General features: G+C 48.7%; 1 protein-coding gene across 2 annotated transcripts in view; it reads right to left on the reverse strand.

Annotated features, from left to right (window-relative positions):
* TTC9 (tetratricopeptide repeat domain 9) overlaps window positions 1-24,547 on the reverse strand; it is a 36,070-nt gene that overhangs the window by 7,935 nt on the left and 3,588 nt on the right. For both annotated transcript variants that reach the window (XM_054715950.1, XM_054715951.1), the window contains exon 2: window positions 1,021-1,203. In XM_054715950.1, the coding sequence (XP_054571925.1) occupies window positions 1,021-1,203 (183 nt within the window). The remainder of the gene's footprint in view (window positions 1-1,020; window positions 1,204-24,547) is intronic.

A 24,547-nucleotide genomic window follows, 5' to 3' on the forward strand; every position in this document is an offset into this window, starting at 1 on the left:
ACCTTGGTTGCGGGCACATCCCCAGTGGGGGGTGTGCAGGAGGCAGCTGATTGATGTTTCTCTCTCATCGATGTTTCTAACTCTCTATCCCTCTCTCTTCCTCTCTGTAAAAAATCAATAAAATATATTTTAAAAAAATAAAAAAAATAAAAATAAATAAATAAATCGGCCCTGTGAACAATCATGGCAACATCAAGTCAAAGTCATTATTGAAATGCTATCTCTTCAGAGAGGTTCTTTCTTACCACCAGGTCTACAATAGCACCCCATTTACTCTGGATCCCTTTTTTCTGCTTCATTTTCTTCATAGCACTTCACACTACTAAATACTGCATTATCTATTTGTCCATTTGCTTACTGTCCATCTTCCTCCATTATATCATAAACTCCTTGAAGGTAGCCGCTTTCTTTCGTTCCCTGACATCTACCCAGCACCTAGAACAGTTCCTGGGCCATTGTAACTGCTTAATCAGTATCTGTGGAATGAACAAATGGCTGAGCTTGTGGACGTGAATTTGCAAGAATGCTAGATAATGCATCCTCTCAGGAATGGGATCTGACTGGAGAAGGCAGAGCATGCTTCTTGGAAGATACTGGGCTCAGCACCCAAATCATTGCTTTGTATTCTGTCTTGCCCACCAGAGTGTGAGCTCCTCAAATATACGAGCCACCTTTTCTCATCCACATCCCTGGTGCCCAGCAGAAATCTTGGCGCATCATAAGAATTCAATATGTATTTATTGAATAAGAGAAGAAAGCTGGATTCTGGATTTGAAAAGACAAAGAATTCCATGTTCAATTTGAAGGGAAGAGGTGCCCAAGTTCCCTGGGACTCAGACCCCAGGCAAATGCATGGACTGTATGTTCTCCTCATTCCAGAGTCTAGCGGCCACCTGACCCCCAATTTGCCATTTCTGCACCTGCCTGGCCCTGCACCATGAGAGCTGCCCATCCCAATGAGAGGGCCCCAGGAGCTGCCAGAGGTGGCTGACGATGAGAAAACATCCATTTCTGCCTTACCTGTTGGCTGTCGGGTCCTTGCTTCTTTCAGGTAGTAGAGTGCTTTGTCATAGTCCCCAAGGTGGTAGAAGGCCACACCAGACCGGTAAAGGGCCTTGAAGTTCTCCCCTTCCTTCTTCAAGACTTTGAGGCAATACTCCTTGACTCGTTCATAGTTTACCAGCTCAGCCTGGAGCAGGCAGGCTGGAGAAGAGAGAAAGAAGGGGAAATGCCATCAACACAGTAGCAGTAGGCTCTGAATGTCTCTCTTTGGTTCTTTCTCCATCCAGAGAAGGTTTAAGAATGTTGGGGCTTGCCCTGACTAGTTTGGCTCAGTGGATAGAGCATCGGCCTGCAGACTGAAGGGTCCTGGGTTCGATTCTAGTCAAGGGCATGTACCTTGGTTGCGGGCACATTCCCAGTAGCAGGTGTGCAGGAGGCATCTGATTGATGTTTCTCTCTCATTGATGTTTCTAACTCTCTATCCCTCTCCCTTCCTGTAAAAAATCAATAAAATATATATATTTTTAAAAAGAATGTTGGGGCTTTACATGGGGATTCATGCCATGAAATGTGTCATCAAATAATAATAGAGTCTAGGGACCCAGTTTCATCACCAATGAGATGGGTGACATTGAGCAAGTTCCTTAGCCTTGTACCATAGGTTGAATTGTGTCTCCTCCCTTCCCCCCCACCCCATCCCTACAGAAGATGTGTTGGATTGTGAATCCCCAGTATCTCAGAATGTGACCTAATTTGGAAATAGGGTCTTTACAAAAGTAATCAAGTTAAAAGAGATCATTAGAGTGGGTTCTAAAGCCCATATTACTGATGTCCTTATAAAAAGGGTGCTATAGCTGAATGTGTGTGTTTCTCCACCCTCCCTCCCCTAATTCATATGTTGAAAACTAATTCCCAATTTGGAGGGCCCTGTGGGAGGAGACTGCGTCGTGAGGATAGGGTTTTCATGATTGGGATCAGTACTCTTATAACAGCGACCCCAGGGAGCTCCTCCACCCCGTCTGCCTTGTGAGGACACAGTGAGAAGATAGCAGCTAAGATCCAGGAAACAGGTCCTCACCAGACAGACACCGAACCTGCCAGTGCCTTGATCTTGGACTTCTCAGCCTTCAGGACTGTGAGAGATAAGGGGTTGTTGTTTGAGCCACCCAATCCATGGTATTTTTGTTATAGCAGCCCAAAAAGCCTCAAACAAAGGGGAAGTTTGGACACCGAGACAGACACACAGAGGAAAGATGAAGTGAAGAGACATAGGAGAAGATGGTCATCTATAAACCCGCAAAGCCCAGAAGCGAGGAGAGACGCAGGGAACAGAGTCTCCCTCACAGCTCATGGAAGGAACCAGCCCTACCAACACCTTGATCTTGGACTCCTAGCTTCTGGAACTGTGAGACAATACATTTCTATTGTTTAAGTCACCGGTTTGTGAGACTTTTGTTGTGGCAACCCTAGGAATAAGCTACACGAGGCAATCGCAATACTAACCATGGCTAATACTTGTCCAGTGCTTATTTTGTGCCGGATGCTTGTCTCATTGCTTTCCTTGTATTACCGGATATGATCCTTGGAATACCATGATGTAAGTTCTATTATTATTCCCATTTGTCAGATGAGAAAGCTGAAGCCCAGAGAGGGTAAGTAATTTCCCAAGGTCACACATCATGAAAGAGGCAAGGCTGAGATTTAAATTCATGCTGTCTGGCTCCAGAGCCCAAGTTCTTTATTGAGTTGAGAGGATTATATAAAATAATGGCCATACTGTATTTAACACAGGGCGTGGCACATGGTAAGTACCCAAAGCGGTATTTAATATTATTATAATGTTTTTCAGCCCTGCACCCCTGCAGTGACAACTACCTCTGACGTGATTCAAGTTCTCTTTCATACGTGTTTCTCTCTGCAGTTCCCGGGAGCAGGGGCCTTCTGATAGGGAGTGCCCAGCCCCATACAGGGCACACCTGTGGACAGGAGAGGCCTGGATGTCCCAGGCAAGAGGAAGCAAGGCTGGCAGGTGCCTATGGTGGGGCCCCTTACTATTCCACAGTCAGCCATTTCTGAGTAAACCATCTCCCCTGGAAGCTTCCCCTCACCAGCAATCAGGGTCGGAACAGGGTGAGAACTTGTATGAACCTGAGAGCGAGTGCCTCCTGCAGTTTGGTTCCCTAGTAGCCTCACTGGCCTTGCCACAATCCCAGCCCTGCTGAGCTACCTCCATCTCCATTCGATCACTCAAATATTCAGTAGGCGTCGACTAAGCCAGTGGTCGGCAAACCGCGGCTGGCGAGCCACATGTGGCTCTTTGGCCCCTTGAGTGTGGCTCTTCCACAAAATACCACGTGCGGGCGTGCACGTACAGTGCGATTGAAACTTCGTGGCCCATGTGCAGAAGTCGGTTTTCGGCCTGGGCGAGTCTATTTTGAAGAAGTGGCGTTAGAACACTCAAGGGGCCAAAGAGCCGCATGCAGCTCGCCAGCCGCGGTTTGCCGACCACTGGACTAAGAGTAAAGAAGTGTTAAAGGGATTGCAAAAAAAAAAAAAAAGACACCTTCTCCAAGGCAAATAAAAACAGACTTAGGAGCCTGGCCAGCATGGCTCAGTGGTTGAGAATTGACCTATGAACCAAGAGGTCACGGTTTGATTCCTGGTCAGGGCACATGCCCAGGTTGGGGGCTCAGATCCCCAGTAGGGCATGCAAGAAGCAGCAGATTGATATTTCTCTCTCATTGATGTTTCTCTCTCTCTCTCTCTCTACCCCCCTACTCTCCCTTCCTCTCTCTCTAAAGATTAATGAAAAAAAAAACACAAAACAAACAGACTTAGGAGGCAAAACTGCTCCTTCTTGCCGAGACCTGGCTGGTGGGGTGAGGGGTGTGCTGGCGGGTCTCTGTGCTCAGGTCTCTCCCACATTGGAAAAACCATCTCAGATAGAGGCCAGTCACTGATTTTAATCTTCAGGGGTGTAACTTCAGCTGTTTTGATGCCTTAAATAACTTCCTAGGTTTCAGAATGGCTGATTAAGAGACCAGACCTGACTCTGGGCATTGTGGACAGAACACATCCTCTGGCAGAGTGAGGGGGAGGGGAACCACAGCTTCTCAAGTTGAAGGTGTGAGAACCAGGAAGTGGAAAAAAATCAGCCCAGATCTGGAAACTGACCTGTCAGGTTCCACTGGCCACAGGGCAGAAAGCCAAACAAGTCAGCTAAAGCCACCTGCTGCTGGCCCCCTGGGCCTGGGGTGGGCCTGGCGTGGGCGTGGGTGGCTGTTGTCACAGATGATCTCTATCTGCTGACACACCAGGGGCTACCCCGCTGGGCTGATGCCACCAACTCGCCTTCCCTCTCCTCCCCCAGCTGTGGGGTCGGCCCTGGTGCACACAGTTCTGCAGACATGGAGGGGTTTCTGCCACGAGGTTCCTGCGTGTAAACCTCTGGCTACTACCTGTGGGGGACTCAGGCTTCAACATCTGTCCCCAGAACTGATGGATTTCCTGTCTCAGCTTCCCCGTGCCTGTCCGCTGTGATCTCAGCCTCTTCCTGTCCAGTTTTCCACCAAACACACTTCTGTTTGCTGACCTGAGCAGTCTAGGAAGCGGAACTTCTTTTTCTTTAAAACACAGTTTTTGAACATCTAAAATGGTGAGGGGCGGGAGTGGGGGCGGGGGGCAAAGAGGCCTGGAAATGGAAAAGATCCCTCTTCCCCAGGGCTAAAGGAACAATAGCAATCAATTTCTGGAATAGCAATCACTTTCTGGGACTCATTTGGTGAAAACGTCATGATTTCCCCTGCAGATCCGGTGGGAACTGTGATACCTGGCTCTGGCCTAGGGTTCAGACCTGATGGGCGGTGAGGCCAGGCAGGTCCCAGGGTGTGGAGCCCCTGCTGGCATCAGAGGCAGAGCCCAGGAAGACAGAGAAATCTAGAGTTAGCTCCGGTCTGGATGGGCTGCCATCCAGATAAGGAAGCAGGGGTGCCAGGCCAGAGTCTTAAGAGGGTCCAGGGTGGAGGGGGTAAGAGAGAGTCTGGAAAGCTGACCTCAGCCCTACCTACTGGTAATTTTTGGGATACCTCTCTAGTTTGGCTGGGGAGCTACTTGGGGTCCATGTAACAAGCCCATGGGATAGATAAGCTGGGATGTTTTTAAGGCACATTTTAAAGCTGAGAAATTTTTAAGAACAGGTTGATCAGCAGTCTTCTGATGTTCCTTCCACATCCCTCTGCCCATTACCCAGGGTCTGGGATGCAGCAGACCCTTAGAATGGGTTGGGTCGTCTCACTGCCCTTCCTTTATCTCCATTTTAATCCCTTCCCCTGTGTCAGAGGTGGTACTCAATACCTTACATGCATATCCTATGTCTTTTCATTATCACAGTAACTCTACGAAACAGGTTCTATGTTTGTTTGTTTTACAGATGATGAAACCCAGTTCCAGAGAATTTAAGTAACCTACTGAAGGTCACTCAAGGAGGAGGTGGAAGAATTATGATACCCACCCACTTCTGCCAGGCTTCCAAGACTGTGCTCTTGACCATGGGTGCTTGTGAGTTTGCATTTGAAGCCTCTGGAAATCCACGTAACCCCTGGCAAAGGACAGGTCACCTGTGTAAACTACCTTCCTCTGTGTTCCACGGTCAAGGCCAGAAGTGATGCCTAACTGCACTGGGCACCCCACAGGCCACTGGGATCAGGTGATGAACCAAACACTCCATCCTGGGACTGATGGACTGGTGGAGAATTAAGGCGAGTTTCTCTTCGTGCTTGGGAAGAAGTGCTAGACGAGAAACAGCCTTCCCAGAGCCTCATGTGCAACTTACAAGAGAAAGGTACATTTGGGACAAGAATTGGGGCTGTAAGTCTCCAACCACCCCTCCCATGTGGAGGTCCTTCTTCCGTTGCCCACCTTGGGTGGTGAGGGTATGTTTCTATGAGAAGGGCAGGCAGGCTTTCTTAAGGGATCTGTGGTAGGAAAACTTAAGACAACCAGGAACTTAAAGAACCCCATTGCACACTCATGCACTCAGACAAGGGAAATCATTTGATGTTCCCCAAAGAAACCACACTGAGACCTCAGGCTAAAACATGTCAGGTTTTCCTGGCTCTGGCAACCTGTTTTTGTTTTTCCTGGTGCACGCAGGGCATAGTGACTGCCTGGGCAAAACGCCATTCATTGGCACGAGATGAAGGGAAACTGGATGAGAGGAGGCAGAACAAGTTTATGTAGCCACTGGTTTTCAGCTGATTCACTGTAGTTTTCCCGGGATGGGAGGGAAGGAAAGACCCATCTGGGGCCAGGAGCGAGGAGAAGGAACCTACTCTACGGGGCTGCCTCACTGTTATGGGTTGAATTGTGTCCTCCCCAAAAGATAAGTTGGAATCCTCAAAACATGATCCTATTTGGTGAGAGGATCTTTACAGAGGTAATCAAGTCAAAAGGAGGTCATTAGGATGGACCCTGATTCAAAATGGTTGGCGTCCTTATAAAAAGGAGACATTTGGACACAGAGACAGACACACAGAGGAAAGGCCATGTGAAAAGACACAGGGAGAAGACGGCCATCTACACACTAAGAAACGCCGGAGGCTACCAGAGGTGGGAGGATTCCGGATTCTCCCTCAAAGAGGTCAGAAAAACATACCCCTGGCCACACCTTGATCTTAGACTCCTTGCCTCCAGATCTGCGAGACTATACATTTGTTATCTGAAGCCACCCAGGTTGTGGTCCTTTATTCCAGCAGCCTCAGGAAACTAATACTCCTTGCTGGCCATTCCTTTGGGAGGTGGCGCCAAGAAGGGGCTAAGACATTACTGGGAGAAATTTTCCCAAAAGTTAACCAAATTATTTGATTGGTTTTCCAATTTATTTCAGAGGGCAATGGCATAGTAGTCAAGTGGAAGGAGCGTGGATCTGGACAGAGGTGACGACAGTCAGAATACTTAGCAGCTGTCTGGGTCATAAGCACACTGAATAGGCACAGAGTATCGTGCCAGTTCTGGGCGGTCCTGGCTGAACAGCAGCGGTGGATCTGGAGATACCTTCCTGGGCTGGAACCCAAGTTCTGCCACCCACTAGCCCAGGCCCTCAGGCACGTTACTTAATCTCCCTGGGTCTCCCTCTCATGTGTTAAATGGAGGTAATATCTCCTTTGTGGGAACTCTTGTGATGATAAGATGACATAGTTAATGTCCTGTGTGTCTCACACAGTGCTGGGCACTCAAGCTGAGTCTCCTAACTGCTAGTTCTTCAGGAAGCCATTTGTCAAATATGGTTCCTCCAGCAAACATGTACCTTCATCAGAGAAAATGTCCCTTTGGGTCCTACACACAGTGGATGATACATACACGAAGCCACAGCTTCATTTAAAGCACATTTTTAGGAATAGGTCAGACACATTTCGGAGGGCCTTCCTATGGCAGAGCGATGGGAACATAGAGTGTGCAGGGACATGACGGTTACTTTTACTTAGGAGGCTCCGTCACAGGACGGCAGTGACCCACTCAATTTCACCTTTCCACGGAAGTGCTGATGGTCGCTCCTGCATACACTGATGCTTGCCATCGGAGCTCTGCAAACAACCCTCTTCTTTTGATTTCTGATTTTTGTGTCATGGTCTGGCATGCACACAAACCCCCACTTGCCACAAATGTCTCCCAAACCTAGGCTCGATGCTTGCTTTTACTTATCAGTTTTCCTTTCAAAGGTGTGTTTTCCCTACTGGGGATAGGCGGGTACATGCAAAGAACATCACCAAAGCAGCTTTGCAGTCAGAAAGGGGGGCTCGAGGGAAAGAGTGGGTGGGGTTCTGGGCCTATTTTCTTCTCATAGATTAGCAAGCCTCTGAGTCAACAGCTGGTTCTACCCCCACCCCTCCACACCCCAAACATTAGAGCTGCCTGCTCCCTGCTCTCAGCCCCTCCCCTCACCACGAATGGATGAGTGGATGGCTGACAGCTTTATGGATGGGGTGGAGGGAGGGACGCAAAGTCACTGGGCTCCTCTGGAGTCCTAAGATTCAAGAGAGCTAGGAGCTCTAAAAGCCAGCGTGGCAGGAAAATTAATAGGCCTGGTTGCTGAGACTATAAGGCATGAGACAGCCTATGAGGGAAGAGGGAAGTATTTTCAATGGAGAAGTTGCTGGCCAGGTTTGGTGCCTCTGAGTTAGTTGATGCATGACAACATCCCTAGCATGTGCATCACTGGTGTCCTTGAGTTACACCTCACCTCTCGGGGTCTCAGTGTTGCAGTGGGTAAAAATGAAGGGAATTTTGGTTACTACCTACCTTTTGGTAGGAATGAAAATAGCCCGTGCCTCCCAAGCTCCAGACCCTGACACCTGAACAGAACCCCACAGAAAAGTGTTTCTCATTAAATCATCTGTGGAAGCTTATTTAACACTAGAGGCCTGGTGCACAAAATTCGTGCATGGGGAGGTGTGTCCCCCAGCCCAGCCTGCACCCTTTCCAATCTGGGACCCCTCGAGGGATGTCCGACTGCCCATTAGGATCGGGCCTAAACGGGCAATCGGACATCCCTCTCACAATCCAGGACTGCTGGCTCCCAACTGCTCGCCTGCCTGCCTTCCTGATTGCCCCTAACTGCTTCTGCCTGCCAGCCTGATTGTCCCTAACTGCCCTCCCCTGCAGGCCTGGTCACCCCTAACTGCCCTCCCCTGCAGGCTTGATTGCCCCCAACTGCCCTCCTTTGCAGGCCTGGTCCCTCCCAACTGCCCTCCCCTGCTGGCCGGATTGCCCACAACTGCCATCCCTTGCAGGACTGATCACCCACAACTCCCCTGATCGCCCACAACTGCCCTCCCCTGCTGGCCATCTTGTGTCCACATGCGGGCAGGATCTTTGACCACATAGGGGCCGCCATCTTGTGTGTTGGAGTACAGTCAATTTGCATATTACTCATTTATTAGATAGGATAGAGGCCTGGAACACGGGTGGGGGCCAGCTGGTTTGCCCTGAAGGGTGTCCCAGATCAGGGTGGGGGTTCCCTTGGGGCATGGGGCAGCCTGGGCAAGGGGCCTGTGGTGGTTTGCAGGCTGGCCACACCCCCGGGCGACCCAAGCGGAGGCCCTGGTATCTGGATTTATTTACCTTCTATAATTGAAACTTCGTAGTCTTGAGCAGAGGCCAGGGCAGGCCAGGGCTGCGGGAAGCTTGGCTTCCTCCATCGCCGGGGGCAACTCAAGCCTCCTGATCTCTCCAGCTCCATGGCTGCCACCATTATTGTTGGGATTTACTTATCTTCTATAATTGAAACTTTGTAGCTTTGAGCGGAGGCCAGGGCCGGCCAGAACGGGTGGGAAGCTTGGCTTCCTCCATTGCTGGGGAAACCCAAGCCTCTTACTAGCTACGTGGCCACAGCCATCTGGGTTAGGTAAATTTGCATATTCGCTCCTGATTGGCTTGTGGGCGTGGCTTGTGGGCGTAGCGGAGGTATGGTCAATTTGCGTGTTTCTCTTTTATTAGTGTAGATGGAGATTCCCAGACCCCATGCCGGGCAATGTAGATTCGCAGATTCCCAAGGGTCCAGTAATCCACCTTTTTATTGATAATTTTTTATATTCTTCCAGGATATGTTTTACTGCTTTTAGAGGGAGAGGTATAAAGAGAGAGAGAGAGAAGAGAGAGAGAGAGAGAGAGAGAGAGAGAGAGAGAGAGAGACTGATATATGAGAGAAACATTGATCAGTTGCCTCCTGTATGCACCCAGACAGGGGATGGAACCTAGGTATGTGCCCTGGCCAGGAATCGAACTGGCAACCTTTTGTTGTACAGGAGGATGCTCTAACCAACTGAGCCACACTGGCAAGGCAGTAATCCACATTTTTAATGGGCACCTATAGGTGGGCCTCCTTGTTTCCTGAGCTGGTATATTCTAGCATTTTGGATATATGTTTCTTAAAAACCATATAATTGGCTAAACTTTTAGAACCCAGGACAGCCATGGGGAGCTCCAGGATTACCCACCAGATGGCCATGTGAAAATCTGTACAGGTGGACAAACAATTGTTCTTAGTCAACTTGGGACACTTTAGGCTTTTCTCTTCATAGTGATTGGAGACTTCTCACTGGAGAAGAGGAGACCAGGCCAGGGAAATGGAGAAACAGGAGGCTGAGATGTTCCATCCGTCCTCCCAGAAGGGTAATGAGAGTAAGAGCAGATTATTAAGCATGAATAGGCCAGGAACTGAGGTTCTAGTATTTTTCCCACTTTCCAGATGGAAAAACTGAGGCCCAAGGAAGTTTAGTCACTTGCCCAAGATCACAAAGCTAACAAGAGTCGGGGCTCGGATTTGAGCCTAAGCCTTCTGGCACCTAAGGCTGTGCTCAAGCATCACGCACACTGCCCTAGGATGTTCAATGGCCTGTAGTGAATTTTAACTCAGTTCCTTCATCAGGTAGATTTGAGTCCTGAGTTCTGATTCTTGTGAGGCTTACATGTGAGACCTGATGGTGCCAATCGGTGCTCACTTGATCTGTATACTTCTAACCTGGAAGCTTCCTATAGAACGCTCCAGAACCCTCTACCCCACTTGTTTCTCTGCATTCAAAGAGAAACCAAGTGCAGAGTGTCCACCAACACTTTTTTTTTTAAGTTCTAAAACCACCAGGATCTCCGATTTCATTGTGAGTCTACTGTTATCCTAATACAGCTGACACGACACATCTCTGGTTTCTTCCTGAGACAGCTCCTAACTTACCTGGTGCTTGCAAACTAACCCCCACAACATTATTTTTAATTAAAAAAAATTTTTTTATCAAGGTAGTTGTAGCTTCACATACAGTTGTAAGAAATAATACAGAGAGATCCCCATGTACCTTTTACTCGGTTTTCTCCCAATGGTATCATCTTATGAAACTGTAATACAATATCCTAGCTAATAAAAGGGTAATATGCAAATCAACCATCACTCCATCACAAAGATGGCGGTGCCCATAGCCACAAGATGGTGGCGTCCAGTCTTCTCAGCCCCGCTGGAGTTCCCCAGTCCCGGGGGGGGGGGGGCGGGGTGGAGTGGGGGCGGCTGCTGAGAGCAGGCATCATGAGCGGCCTGGTGGAATGCTTGCCTCGTCGCCGTGGTGACGAGGCAAGCGTTCTGCGCCAGGCCGCAGATGGGCCTCTGGGCTGCGGAAAGCCTCTGGGCAGCGGGCACAGAGTGGCCAGGCCCCCCAGAGAGCTACTGGCGCATGGATTTGTGTGCAGGTCTACTAGTATTGACTATAATATTGACCCTGATACGATCCATAGATCTCACTCAGGTTTCCCTAGCTTCCTCTGAACGCGAGTGTGCACGTGTTTAGTTATACACCATTTTATCACATATGTAGGTTCCTCTGCCTCCACAGTTAAGTTACAGACCAGTTCCATCGCCACAGGATCCCTCCTGGTGCCCTTTTATAACTACATCCGTGTCTTTCCTGTATCCTACCTCCTCTTTAACCCCTGACAACCACTAATCTGTTCTCCACTCCTAAAATGAACACCTCAAAGTGTTATATAAATGGAATCATACAGTATGAAGTCTTTTGGAACTTGTTTTTTCATTTTTCTTCACTCAGCATAACCCCCTTGAGATACATCCAAGTTGTTGCATGGATCCATAGTTCATTCCTTTTTATTGCTGAGTAGTATTCCATGGTATGGATGTACCATAGTTTGTTTGACCATTCATATGATGAAGGACATTTGGGCTGTTTTGGGTTATTATGAATAATGTTTCTATGAACATTCACAGACAGCTTTCATTTCTCTAGGATAAATGCCCAAGAGTGCAATTCCTGGGTCATAAGGGAAAGAATTTAGCCTCTCACCATTAAGTATGATGTTAGCTTTAGTTTTTTGATAGATGCTCCCTTTATCAAGATTAGGTACTTTCCCTCCATTTCTAACTTGCTGAGAAGTTATTATTTTTCTATTACCTATGGATTATAGCACACACACACACATACCCCACCACCATCTAATAGTAATGCTTTCACACAACATGATGGGGAGTCTTTTTCTGACGTGGTCAAATCTACAGATACGATCGTCCAGTTGACACTTTCATTTTCCCAAGGGAAAAATTACTTTTCACAGCCACAGACTAGACTCAGGAGATGCCCATCCCTGCAGTTATTAATGGACCATGTCTCCTTCGCCCTTCCAGACAAGCATCCGTAGGTAGGGCATCTCTAAGTCCCCTCACAGCAAAACCACATCGTAGTGATTTGCACATATTGTATGCTCAAAAAGTAGCAATACCTAACATTTGTGTGGTCTTATACAACTCACTGATCCTCACAGTGATTCTGGGAAATAGGTACTTTTAGCCCTGCTTCCAGAAGCTTCCAGGGGAAGTTAAGTGACTTGCCGAGGCCATTTGACTTGTAGGGAAAGAGCCAGTGTTGTCTCAGCCCAAGTCCCATGTTCATTCCACTCCTGCAGAGCTGGTGGTAAAGAGTGGAACCTGGACACGCTGATCTCTAAAGGCCTCTTCCAAGCCCAAGGCCCTGAGAAGCTAGGACAAAAGTAGGATGGCAGTGTCCTTGTTCACACTATACCTGCCCTGCCTGGTGCCCAGGTAAAGAGTCCGTCCACTGCTGCAGAGGCTGCGCCCTCTACCAGGAGTCCTTTGGCTTTACCTAGTGGGCTGACTCCCCTCTGATGCCACTCACTTTCATTTCTGACCTATTTTTTTTTTTCCAATCTAGCACAGCTTGCGTTTGATTGATGCAAACACTGCCAAGTGTTTCTTTTGTTTTCTCTGTTTTAGCAACGCTGTCCTTGGAGATCTCTGCTTTTCACCATTCCCAAGTTGCTCTTTGTTTTCTGACCCTTTGAATTCTTCTCTTGGATGCCCCCTCACCCCCTGCATTCCAAGATTGCTCAAACAAGGGCTGCTGCACCCCTCACCATCTCCGCACAATCCTGGGCAGAGGCTCTCAGTCAAGGTGTTCAATAAGGAGGCATTCATCATGGCCTGTGCCCAGAGCTTTAGGAGGAAAAGGGAAAGCATTCGGAAGGTGTTGATATCATCAACGACTTTATATTCTTACTAGAGGCCTGGTGCATAAAAATTCATGCACTGGAGGGGGGGGGGGTCCCTCAGCCTGGCCTGCGCCCTCTCACAGTCTGGGAGCCCTCAGGGGTGGGAGGTGACCTGGCAATCAGGGGAAGGCGACACCCCATCACACCTCTGTTGCTGCCACTGCCGGCAGCACAAGCCTCAGCCAGCCCTGGTTACCTGAGCCTCGGGTGGCTCTGGGTGGCTGGGCAGCTGCCATCCGAGGCTTGCCTGCACCTCGGGCTGGCCCTGGGCGGCTGGGGGGCTGAGGAGACTGGGGGACTCCGGAGGCAGGCATGCGGAGTGCCCAGACTCACCTGAGGGTGGGCCCGGCCATGCCATGCGTCTGCTGCCCCAGCAGGGCTGAGGGGACTGGGCACTGCCATCTGTAGCTGTGGGTGCCACCATCTTTAAGGGTGTGGCAGTCAATTAGCATATTCCCTCCTTATTGGCTGTGGTTGCCGCCATCTTTTTTAGGGTGTGATGGTCAATTAGCATATTCCCTCTTTATTAGATAGGATGCACCCTTTGTTGGCCAGTACTGCTGTCAAAGTGGCAGGTAGAAGAGGTAAGGGGAAAAGCCAATCTAAAAATCTTAAAGGCAGAACGCTTATGTTGATAGTCCTTTAAGGCATATTGGAATCTGCTCAAGAGAGCTGTAATGCCAAAGCCTGAAGTCAGCTCAGTTTTTTGGTGCCTGTCACATGCCACACTGTTCATGAGGGAAGGCATAGACCCAGTGCATTGGAGCATCCGTACAAGTTATCCCACCCGTGGCCCCTCTCACTCTTGATCTCAATGCGGTATACTCAGAGAGGGATGGGAGTCACAGGGAGAAGGCCGACAGGGTTATTTCTGTTGGAGTCTTCCTTAACACCCCTTTCTTGGGTTGGAAGTGGGACTTTAATGGGACCAGCTGGGCCATTTGGAATGTCATAATGAGTATATGCCCAGAAATAATTCAGAAGAAATCCATTGCCCAACATGATTTTTTCCTTGTTGGCTCTGGCCAAGGACACATGCCATGCCCTTTGGCAGGAATTCTGAGCCAGGATGGGTGAGGGGGGAATCTCAGAAACCAAAGTTCCATCCTGTTCTCTTTTTGGACTTTAAAGAATGCCTCCCCTGTCCTTATCACCACTTCTGCCATTTCTCTATGACCCCAGCAACATCTCTCCTGTTCCATGGCCTCTCCCACCATCCCTCCATGACACCGGAGCAACCATCATGTCACCAGTGATATGTGGGGAGAAGTTAGTTCACAGGCATGAGTGTAGAGAAAGCACTTCTGTGGTTTCTCTGTGGCAGCTCTGTGTGTGCAGAGCAAAGTGTTGGAAACCACCTACATATCTATCAGCAGGAAACCGCCTAAATAAATAACAGGACATTGGTATAATGGAACATGACACAGACATTAAAATCATGCCATAGAAAAATACATAATGGCACTGAAAAAACATTTCCCATGGAAATTATTGGTGGAAAAAAATAAAGGTTGTAAAAGTTGTGCAGTAGAATGGAATCTTATGGAAAGTGTGTGTGCATGCACGAGCCTTGTGTGTGTGTGTGTGTGTGTGTGTGTGTGTGTGTAGAATTTGTAACAGTAGGCATCAGAATTCTTCTTAGGGAAGAAATTACCTTATTTTTAGAATACCCTCATCAACTGCTTCATGAGGAAGCGAAGATTTGAGATGCAAAGATGGCCAAACGTCTCTGCATAGGAAATGATAGGAATCTGAGAGTAGGAGAACCTAGGATGTGAAGAGGGGCTGGAGGGGGGAACAGCTGAGAAGCTCGGTAGGGAGGTGGAACCTGCCACACAAGGTGAGAAGTCAATAAGAAATTCCTGGTAGCCTGATGGTCAAGTGAGTTTTAGGAAAAAGAATTTTGAATATTCTGTTTCTGAGATGGAAACTCCTTCTGCGTCCTGTAACCTTCAGTAAAAGCTGGTGTGACTACAGCCCGATGTGGCACCAAGGGATGTGAGAAGCAATGAGGGGAAGCAGAACTGGCCCTTGGTTGACCCCCAGGTGGATGGCAGCATCCTGTGGGGGCTGAGGAAGAAAAGGAGGCGGGGTTCCCAGCAGCAGCCCAGCACATGTGAGGCAAACCCCTGCTTTACACACACACACACACACACACACACACACACTAGAGGCCTGGTGCACGAAATTCGTGCATGGAGGTGTGTGTGTCCCTCAGCCCGGCCTGCACCCTCTTGCAATTCAGGACCCCTCGGGTTGGGTCCCTAGGCCTGGCCAGCGATCAGGGCCTATCGGGGCTTTCCTTCCCCTGGCTGCCGGCAGCTGGGCCTGCCCCTGCCGCTGCCACTGCTTGCCATCTGTGCAGCACTGTCCCCACTCCCCCGCCACCGGTCACCTCCCTCTGCGGGTGACAGGCATGGGGTATGATTGCTTGGCTGACCTGGGCCTCCCTCTGCGGGGCGATCACTGGCTGGCCCCGCACACCCGCCATAGTGTCACTGGCCGGTGGCCTGGGCCTCCCTCTGTGGGGCGATCATGGGACAATGGCGGGGCCCCCCAACCAACCGCATTGCACTGGCTTTGGCTGGCCTGGCGCCAGTGCGTGTCATAGCGTGGTCGTCCGGAAGGTCATCCAGATGGTCGTTCTGCTATTCGGTCGTTCGGTTGATTTGCATATTATGCTTTTATTATTATAGATAATGTTATTTTAACTTGATAAGGATGATTCCTTTTTTATTATTTTTATTGATTTCAGGGAGGAAGGGAGAGGTAGAGAGAGATAGAAACATCAATGATGAGAATCATTGATCAGCTGCCTCCTACACTCCCCACACTAGGGATCAAGCCTTCAACACAGGCTTGTGCCCTGACTGGGAATCAAACTGTAACCTCCTAGTTCATAGGTGAATGCTCAACCACTGAGCCACACCAGCTGGGCAAACCCCTGTTTTATAAATAAGCTGGAGAGAGGTCGACCTCGAAGTGGGCTGGCTGATGTTTGGTTGACATATACATGTTACACACACACACAGAGGGGAGATTGGAAGGAAATAAACCCAAATAGGAAAGAGTGGGCATCTTGGGGTCGGGGGCTGACAAGTTGAGTTTTATTTTCTGATTTGAATGTCATTTATTTTCAATTACCTTCTGCGATGACGATGCTTGCCTTTTGTAATTAGAAAGCTATTTTTGAACATCACCCCTGCCCATGATGTCTTCAAAGACAGCAGGGAGGAGAGGTGCGAGAGAGGCTTCTGCTTTCCAGCGCAGAAAGCACTGCCTGCTCAAGGGGCACTGCCTCGGGGACCCAGGCCCAGAGGACACGGGGCAGTCTGGTGGAGGAGCGCCTGGAGGCGGGACTAAAAGGAGGCCCAAGGCGCACACTTGCTAGCGGTTTCCCATGCAGGAGGAGCCCTGGTCAAGCCAGGGGATTCCCGGTTCGACATCCAGAAGGAGCTCCGGAAGCTGGCACCAGCACGAGGCGTACAGAGCAGGCAGAGCAGGCTCGAGGCTGCCAGCCTCGCAGCCTCGCCTCACGACTCCCTCTCACCCAGGCCTTGACTTCCTCCATTTCCCCTCCCCACCAGGAAGCCTCTTCTTGTGAAGCTCCCCGAGAACGGGTTGATCAGAGCGTGGGTCTGCTCTTCCTGGCAACTCCTCATTCTCTGCTCTCAGTCTCTGAGCTGGTCTGACTTGTGGGAGAGCCCGAGGTTCTTGCGCTGCTGGTTCAGTTCAAAGAAAGGGTCAGAGCACCCTGGGGCAGAGTACGGAAGTGGCCGAGAGCAGCCGCTGTCTAACTGAGGCATATTCGCCGGCACAATCTCAGGCCAGAGACCTGTCTGCCTAGAACCCAGCAGTTTCTAAGTGTTTCCTGGACCGGCCTATCTGCTGAGAAGCGGGAAGTAGGCACAGCCCCCCTGGCCCAAGAGCCCTTGGTTCTTCTGGAGCTCAGCTGCCCTGCAGAGGAAGCCTGGTGGGTCACTCGCTCATTCAGCACCCTCTACCCATCCCCATGCCCCCCCCCCCCCCTCTTAGGTCCAAGAATGCACCAGGTAGGAAATACCACACTGAAAGCTGTTGGTTCACACCTTGCTCACTTCCCCTGTCCTGCAGCCACTCAGGGAGGTAAAACTTCCCTGACCCACTCACTTGCTTCCCATATTCCCCCACAGCTTCCTTTGCTAGGTCCCTTTTTCCTCCCCTCTCACATACTTTCCTGCTTTAGTACCTACTGAAGTAGGCGTTACATTTATGTATAACCATCATGGAGTAAGCATCTGTTATACGCCAGGCACTGTGCTAGGCATGTGTGCCTGCGTCATTTAATGTTACTCACCATCACAATCCTGTGTGGTACATATTATTACCGTATTTTCCGGCGTATAAAATGACTGGGCGTATAGAAGATTTTCCTGGATTAAAAAGTCGTCTTATACGCCGGAAAATACGGTACTTCCATGCCATAATGGAAACAGGCCTGTGTAAGGTGGGGACCTGTGCAAGGTTAACGGGGGAGTTGATGGGAAGTCAGGATTCAAACCCAGACCCTCTTATGCCACGTGAAGTTCTTTTCCATTGGGCCTACATGCCCCGCAGGTTTCCTGGGGTCTAGGTCTGCTGCCTCCGGTTCCTCTGGATCCCCCTCCTCCTTCCTGTCCTCACTGGCACACACAGGGATACAGTCCTCTCCTTATGTAGATGTCTGGGAAGAGTCCTCACAAGTTCCCAAGACCCAGTGGCCTCCACCACCTGGGGGTGCAGGTCCATTCGAGAAAGGAGCTCAGTTCTGACTGAGCCTGAGCAATAGGCCCAGAATCACATCCCAAAATGCTCATTCCTCAGGGACCTCCGGCCTTGGGCCCAGGGCGGCAACTCTGAGGTGCTATCCCTTAGCCAAACTGTTCACGGAAACTCTTGGTCCTGCCAGTCCATTTCTTAAAAGCTTTTTTTTTTCTTTTCTTCTTGCCATTAGTATTTCTTGGTCTAATGTAGCCAGTACTGCCAGGTTTCTGATGGTGAATGGCTGCCTGCTCACAATCGAAGTCTGAATTTTGGAATAATCTGGGAATACTGTATACAGCAGTAATAGGTAACATTTGGTGCCATCAGTTTAGATTCTGGGACCCAGATACTATTGTATCTAGGCCCCCAACCCCCACCCTGGCACCTCCCAGAGATGTGCTGTCGGCCTCTATCACCCTGGGAGGCTGCGGCCTTCTTTTGGTCTATCCCCCAATTGGCAAGGGTTGCCTTAGACATCTTAGTTGAGATCTTTTAGTGATTCCTCGTCAGCACACACAAGGAAATGGGAATAAAAGAGAGCTTGCTTCCAGTTTCCTTACCAAATCTGGCTGTTACCAGAGAGGACGGCCAAGTGGGGAGGGGGCTAGAGGGCCTTCGAAACACTAGATGTTTAACTCGTCTAAAAGGAGACCTGGCGGGCACCTGACCTGCGCTGTTTACGGAAGGGGAACCTGCAGCGCAGAGAGGTGTGGCTTGCCCACAGTCACAGAGCACGTGAGCAGCAGGGTCTGGGCCAGACCCCTGGTCCCCGCTGCCCCCAGGCCACGTTTTGAGGAGAACCGAGAGGAGTTAAGTTTGGCCTGTGAAGAGCCAAGAGGAGCGTCCAGAAAAGACTCTGCAAATGGGTGAGTTTCCTTCCGATGCTCTCAGGCTGCTGTGCCTGGGCCATCCCTGGGCTCAGGGGCCACAAGAGTCTTGGACACTGAGCACCCACACCGTCCCTTCACTGACACCAGAGGTACCTCACCCCTGACCAGGACCGGGTATATCACAGGCTCTGACCCAGCTCTCTTCCCTGACTCACCAGCAGGTTCAAACTGTCACGAACATGCTCCTGAGTGCAGAAGGGCACCCCCCTAGGGGGGCGGGGAGTACCATGCTGCCAGGATCTAGCCCTGTGTGTGGACTGGGGTAACAAATGTACCACTCTGGTGGGGAAAGTTGGTCTCTGTCTGCACTTCTTCTGCCTCATCCCTTTTTCAAGTGCAGTTAACAGCTTCACTTGTATGATTTCAGTTTTCTTTTTCTTTCTTTCTTTTTTTTTTTTTTTTTTTGCTGCCAAAAGCTCTATTGTTCCCATTTGGTCCAAGGCATGGAGGAAGGCTATAGGGTGGTTAAAAGGCTGCTTAGAGGTTGCAGGGAGAAGCTCAGTCCCCTCGGCGGTCCGCTGGATCTGTCTCTTGCTTCAACAGTGTTTGGATGGGATAGCAAGAGAAAATTTGGGATCATGTTGCTTGACATCTTCGGCATTACCATCAGACACGCATCGACAAGGCATAGCTAATATCCAGAATGGCATTAAAAATTATGTTTATAAGGTGGGTTTTCTTCAGGAAAATAAAAAGAAAGCAAAACTATGATTTCTCTACACAGATAATTCTGTCATCGTTTTTCTTAAAACATAAAAGCAATTCTGCATATAGTTAGAAAAGTCAAACACCGGAGAAAGATTTAAAATAAAAAGTTAAAAAAGACATGGAGGAACCTTAAGTGTATGTTACTAAGTGAAAGAAGCAAATCGGAAAAGGCTGCACACTGTATGATTCCAACTACATGACATTCTGGAAAAGGCAAACCCATGGAGAACAGTAAAAACAAAAGTCAGCGTTTGCCAGGGGTTAGAGCGGGAGATATAGGATGAACAGACTGAGCACGGAGAAGTTTAGGGCAGTGAAAACACTCTAGAACACCACAGTGATGGGTACATATCATATATTTTGTCTAAGCCCAGAGAACGTACTACACACAAGCAAACCCTAACGTTAACCTTGGACTTGGAGTCATTACAACGTTTCAATGTAGGGTCATCAATTGTAACAAATGTACCACTCTGGTGGGGAATGTTGATAATGGGGGAGGCTATGCCTGTGTGGGGGCAGGGAGAAAATAAGAAATATCTGTGCCTTCTCAATTTTGTTGTGAATCTTAAAATACTCTAAAAACAATAAAATCTGAAGAATAAAAAAGTTAGTCTCTGTCTGCAATTCTTCTGCCTCATCCCTTTTTCAAGTGCAGTTAACAGCTTCACTTGTATGATTTCAGTGTTTATTTCTTGCTGCCAAAAGCTCTATTGTTCCCATTTGGTCCAAGGCATGAGGAAGGCTATAAGGTGGTTAAAAGGCTGCTTAGAGGTTGCAGGGAGAAGCTCAGGCAGAGGCCAGACACCAGGGGGATGCAGAGGGGCCTGTGGGCTCCAAAGGCTCCTAGTCTCGCATGAGGGTGAACCTTTCCAAGAGATACTGGCCCAGCCCAGGTGAGGCCCGCCAGCCTGCGGAGTTGAGTCAGGTGTCGCCCATCTTCTTGATGAATTTCACCTCCTCATCCAGGAAGTGGTTCTCCGGGAAGCCAGGAGATGAGGGTCTGTGAGGATAGAACCCAGGGCATCCAGATCCCAAAGGGCCTGGGTCAGGTTCCTCTCCAGGGCCACAGCAGCTTTCCGGGTGTCCTGGGTTTTGCCCCCACTCACCTTGGGAAGGCGTCAGCACGTCCGAGAAGAGAATGTGGACACAGAGCTGGTTTTGCATCCTTAAGAGACACTTGGTGCCCTCGGGCTTCTTCTCTGCCTTCTCGAGGACGAGGTGGTCCAGGCCCTCCAGAGCCACATGGTCACAGCGGAAACAGAAGCCCAGAGAAAGGTAGGTGTAGGGGGCTCACAGAGGCAGGTTTACCAGATGGTTGACCGCAGCCTCCACCCCAGTGGAATAATTCTGACAAATGTGGGAGCTCATGGTTGTTCGGCAATAAGGAGTTAAACCAAAAAAAAAGAATAGTGTTGGCTGGTCTCAGAGGCTGAGGATGGTTGAGAAGGTTCTAAAGGTGGTAACTGGGAAAGAGGTTGGCGGGTGGTAGGAGGCTGGAAGAAGGAGCGTCCCTGTTCCATCCAAACACTGTTGAAGCAAGAGACAGATCCAGGGGACCGCTCAGATCATCTTGAATGCAAACACTACACTATCGTATATTCTTATGCTGGTGTATGTCTTTTATTTCTTTTTTACACAAGTGAATCATATTAAACGCTGTTCTGCATTTCTGCCTTTCCATGTAATAACCGATTTTGGAGACGGGTCTGTATCGCCCACACAGAACTACCCCATTCTGTGTTGAGGGCCGCAGCGTTCATAAAGAATGGCGGACGGCCACAGGCAGTGCCTCGTTTGGATGTGTCTGGAGCCTTGGAAGCTTGACTACCCTGTGTCCTACAAATGGTCGCTGAGAGCTTGTTTGGAGGTTCTAGCAGGGGAGTGCGGCTACTTGTATACCCCTGACGGAAGGGCGATCCTCCTCTAGCTGGGAAGGTATTCCTCTTTGACCCCGTGTGTAGTTTCAGGAGGGATGTACGTGGAGCAGGGAGGGAGGGAGGTGACACCCGCCTAGCCAGCCAGATCAGCCTAATCAACCCTGGTGATCAATGGGGTGACAGATGCCGCTGCCAGACTGCCTTCACATCTAGAGAGAAATTTTCCTTTAAGAGCTGGAAAGGACCCTTGAGAACCTGGAATCCAACCCTAGGTTTTTTATAAATCAGAAAACCATGGCCCAAGAGGTCAAATGCCTTGACCCAAGGCACCCAGCATATTAGAGCCAGAACTTGTAGTTCAAGTCTCTGTTCACCAAGTTATATTTCCTCTATGTTAATTAGGAAATTGCTGATTGGTTTTGTTGAAACATTTGGTTTTCATCCCAGATGCTTGGAGTAGGCATAGCCTGGCGGTGAAAGAAAACAGCTGGAAGGAGAGATCTTCTTGGCCTTCCTGTCTGGGCTGCAGCCGAATCCCCTTGCCTTGGATAGGGCACTCCCATGTATCTGGCTATAGAAACTCTGACTTCAAGATGTCCTGATGAGTTTTCATTTCCCTTGGATGTAAACCAAGTAGCTTCAGAATCCACTTGAGAAACTCTGCCCGAAGTCTACATTCAGAATGTTCTTTCCTTGAAAGCATTCTACAAGTTTCAATTCTCACATCGTTTTTTGGAAGATGGTCTTAGAAGCTACATTTACAGTCTTTTTTTAAAAAAATATATTTTATTGATTTTTTTTTTTTTTACAGAGAGGAAGGGAGAGGGATAGAGAGTTAGAAACATCGATGAGATAGAAACATCGATCAGCTGCCTCCTGCACACCCCCTACTGGGGATGTACCCGCAACCAAGGTACACGCCCTTGACTGGAATCGAACCTGGGACCCTTCAGGCCTCAGGCCGATGCTCTATCCACTGAGCCAAACCGGTTACGGCTACATTTACAGTCTTACGATTTATTGGTTAAGGTGCTGCCCAACAAACAGCCTCAGGTCAACAATGATTTGGCCAGGCAGGTTCTCCCAGCCAGATGGCAAGATATTGCCTGAGCATCTTAGCATAAAGCCTTCCTTCTTTCCTCTTCCTTTGACCAATTCTTACCCCAACGACTCATCTTCTGGCTACCAGGTTACCTCTTGTCTCTAGCTCTTGACCTCCTTTTTACCACTGAGTCCTTGCATTTGTAATTCATCTATCTTTTTGCTTGTTTCGTTGGTTCCACAACAATTTCTATTGAACACCCTTTGTCTGCCTCAGAGTCTATATCTAATTGTGCCCACTTTAGTTGCTTCCACCTAGTCATCTAGTGCCCCTTCAAGGGTGGGCGACTTATATAGTCACACAAGACTCATACATAGAAGGGCCCTGTATTTGACTTAATGCTCTGCTGTTGCCTTGTTAAAATTCTTAATAACTTTATCTTTGAACTTGTGTTTTGTAAGTGAAGTCTGATGGGACGAGGGAGCATAAACATAAGCAAAAGAGATAGGCACATCATTCCTTGCAGCCCTATTTGCAGATAGCAATCATGGCGCCCAATGAGCACAGAATTCCAACGGATTCACAATGCTTGACAGTTTAGAAGGATCCAACTCGAGTACATGGTAAGAGTTTTAGCTCTACAAGCAAGCAGAGATGCTGACGGCCCCAAGAAACTAGGCTTTCCATTCAATCCAGAAATTGCTTCAAATGCAGAAAAGAAAGCAATAGTGTTGTCATAGCTTTCCTACTTATGTCACGTCCCTGTATTAGCCAACCACTCAGGCTGAAAATGATGACATAGGAAGAAAGAGTTAGGGAAACGTACAGTTCCTTTTCCTTTTCTTACTCATCAGAAAGCCAAGCCTGATAGAAAGTGTGTACATAAAGTATGCATATAAAGAAGTGAAATAAAAAAAGCTGAGTTTGTTTTGTCAGCATTTCCACTGTTTTAATAAGAATAATATGCATCTATAAACTACAAAATGTGAAATGTGTAATTTATATGATTCCATATACAAGTTAAGTGCTCTTGTATATCCATTTAAAAGTGGCACTGCACAGTATAAAGATGAGCATTAAACCGCATGCCAATCATTTAAATTTTTAATGTTCTTATATTGACATTAAATAGCAAATAAAAACACCGCGACAAGTCAAGGGAGAGAGACAGCATGAGAGAAAGAAAAACGCTTTACCTTTTAAGAACTTTAATGGCATTTCTCCCCTGACTTTTGAACAAGGAGCCCCACAGTTCCAGTCTGCTCTGGGCCCCACAAATTATGTACCTGGCCCTGGTCCCATGGCTTTAAGTCATGTCCATAAGCACTGATAAAACTGGTTTCCATCCAAGGCCTTTTCCCAGTGTGGCTTCTCTAGACCCTGTTCTGGGCTTCAATTGGGACCAATGGAGATTATTTTCCCCTTTGGTACAATAAACTAAAATAAAAATCTCTCCCAAACATAGCTCTAAATGGATGGGAAAATGGAGGTAAAATGACACGGTAGGGGCTTACCCAAAGTCACCGTGTATGCCGTGGACAGAGGCCTGGGCGGACTCCCATCTTGTCTTTAGATGCAATGCCATGGCCTGTCTGCACCAATCACCACTGGTATTTCAGTCTCAAACATCATTTGGAAAATACCAACAAAGTCATTATGTGCTGCAACCTTTTGATCACACCCCAGCGGAGGCCACCACAGCCCCACAGGAACAGCTGTAGAGCAAAAGGCTCTGCCCTTCAAGAGGTTCTGCACAGGACGTTTCCAAGGCCCCGGGGGAGTCCTGTTTTGTTGAAGGTCAAGAGGAGTTGATCAACAGGCCAATACATGCTTCCTTTGCAGCCTTGGTAAGGATTAGATTCCTATACCGCCCCAGGCAAGTGAGGAAGTCTTTTCTAACCATTGTATCAAAGACATTAGAATTCTTAAGGAACAAGATGCTTCCCATCTCTTTCCTTGAATTTCTTAGAGAATAGAATATACATAACCAAGTCCTGGCATCTTGTACCACTGGCCAGATCCCTACTAATCAGAAGAAACGCCCATCCAGAACAGACTACAACTATGAGCAAATTGCCTGCACACCCTTCATGTGGTCCCTTGAAGTCATTCAAATGGATTTTTTCCCTGGCTGCCCCCTTGTTATTGTCTTGGAGCCTTCCATGCAGAGTACAAGAATCCACTGA

The sequence above is a fragment of the Eptesicus fuscus genome, chromosome 5 (assembly GCF_027574615.1).
Source record: "Eptesicus fuscus isolate TK198812 chromosome 5, DD_ASM_mEF_20220401, whole genome shotgun sequence".
NCBI lineage: Eukaryota > Metazoa > Chordata > Mammalia > Chiroptera > Vespertilionidae > Eptesicus > Eptesicus fuscus.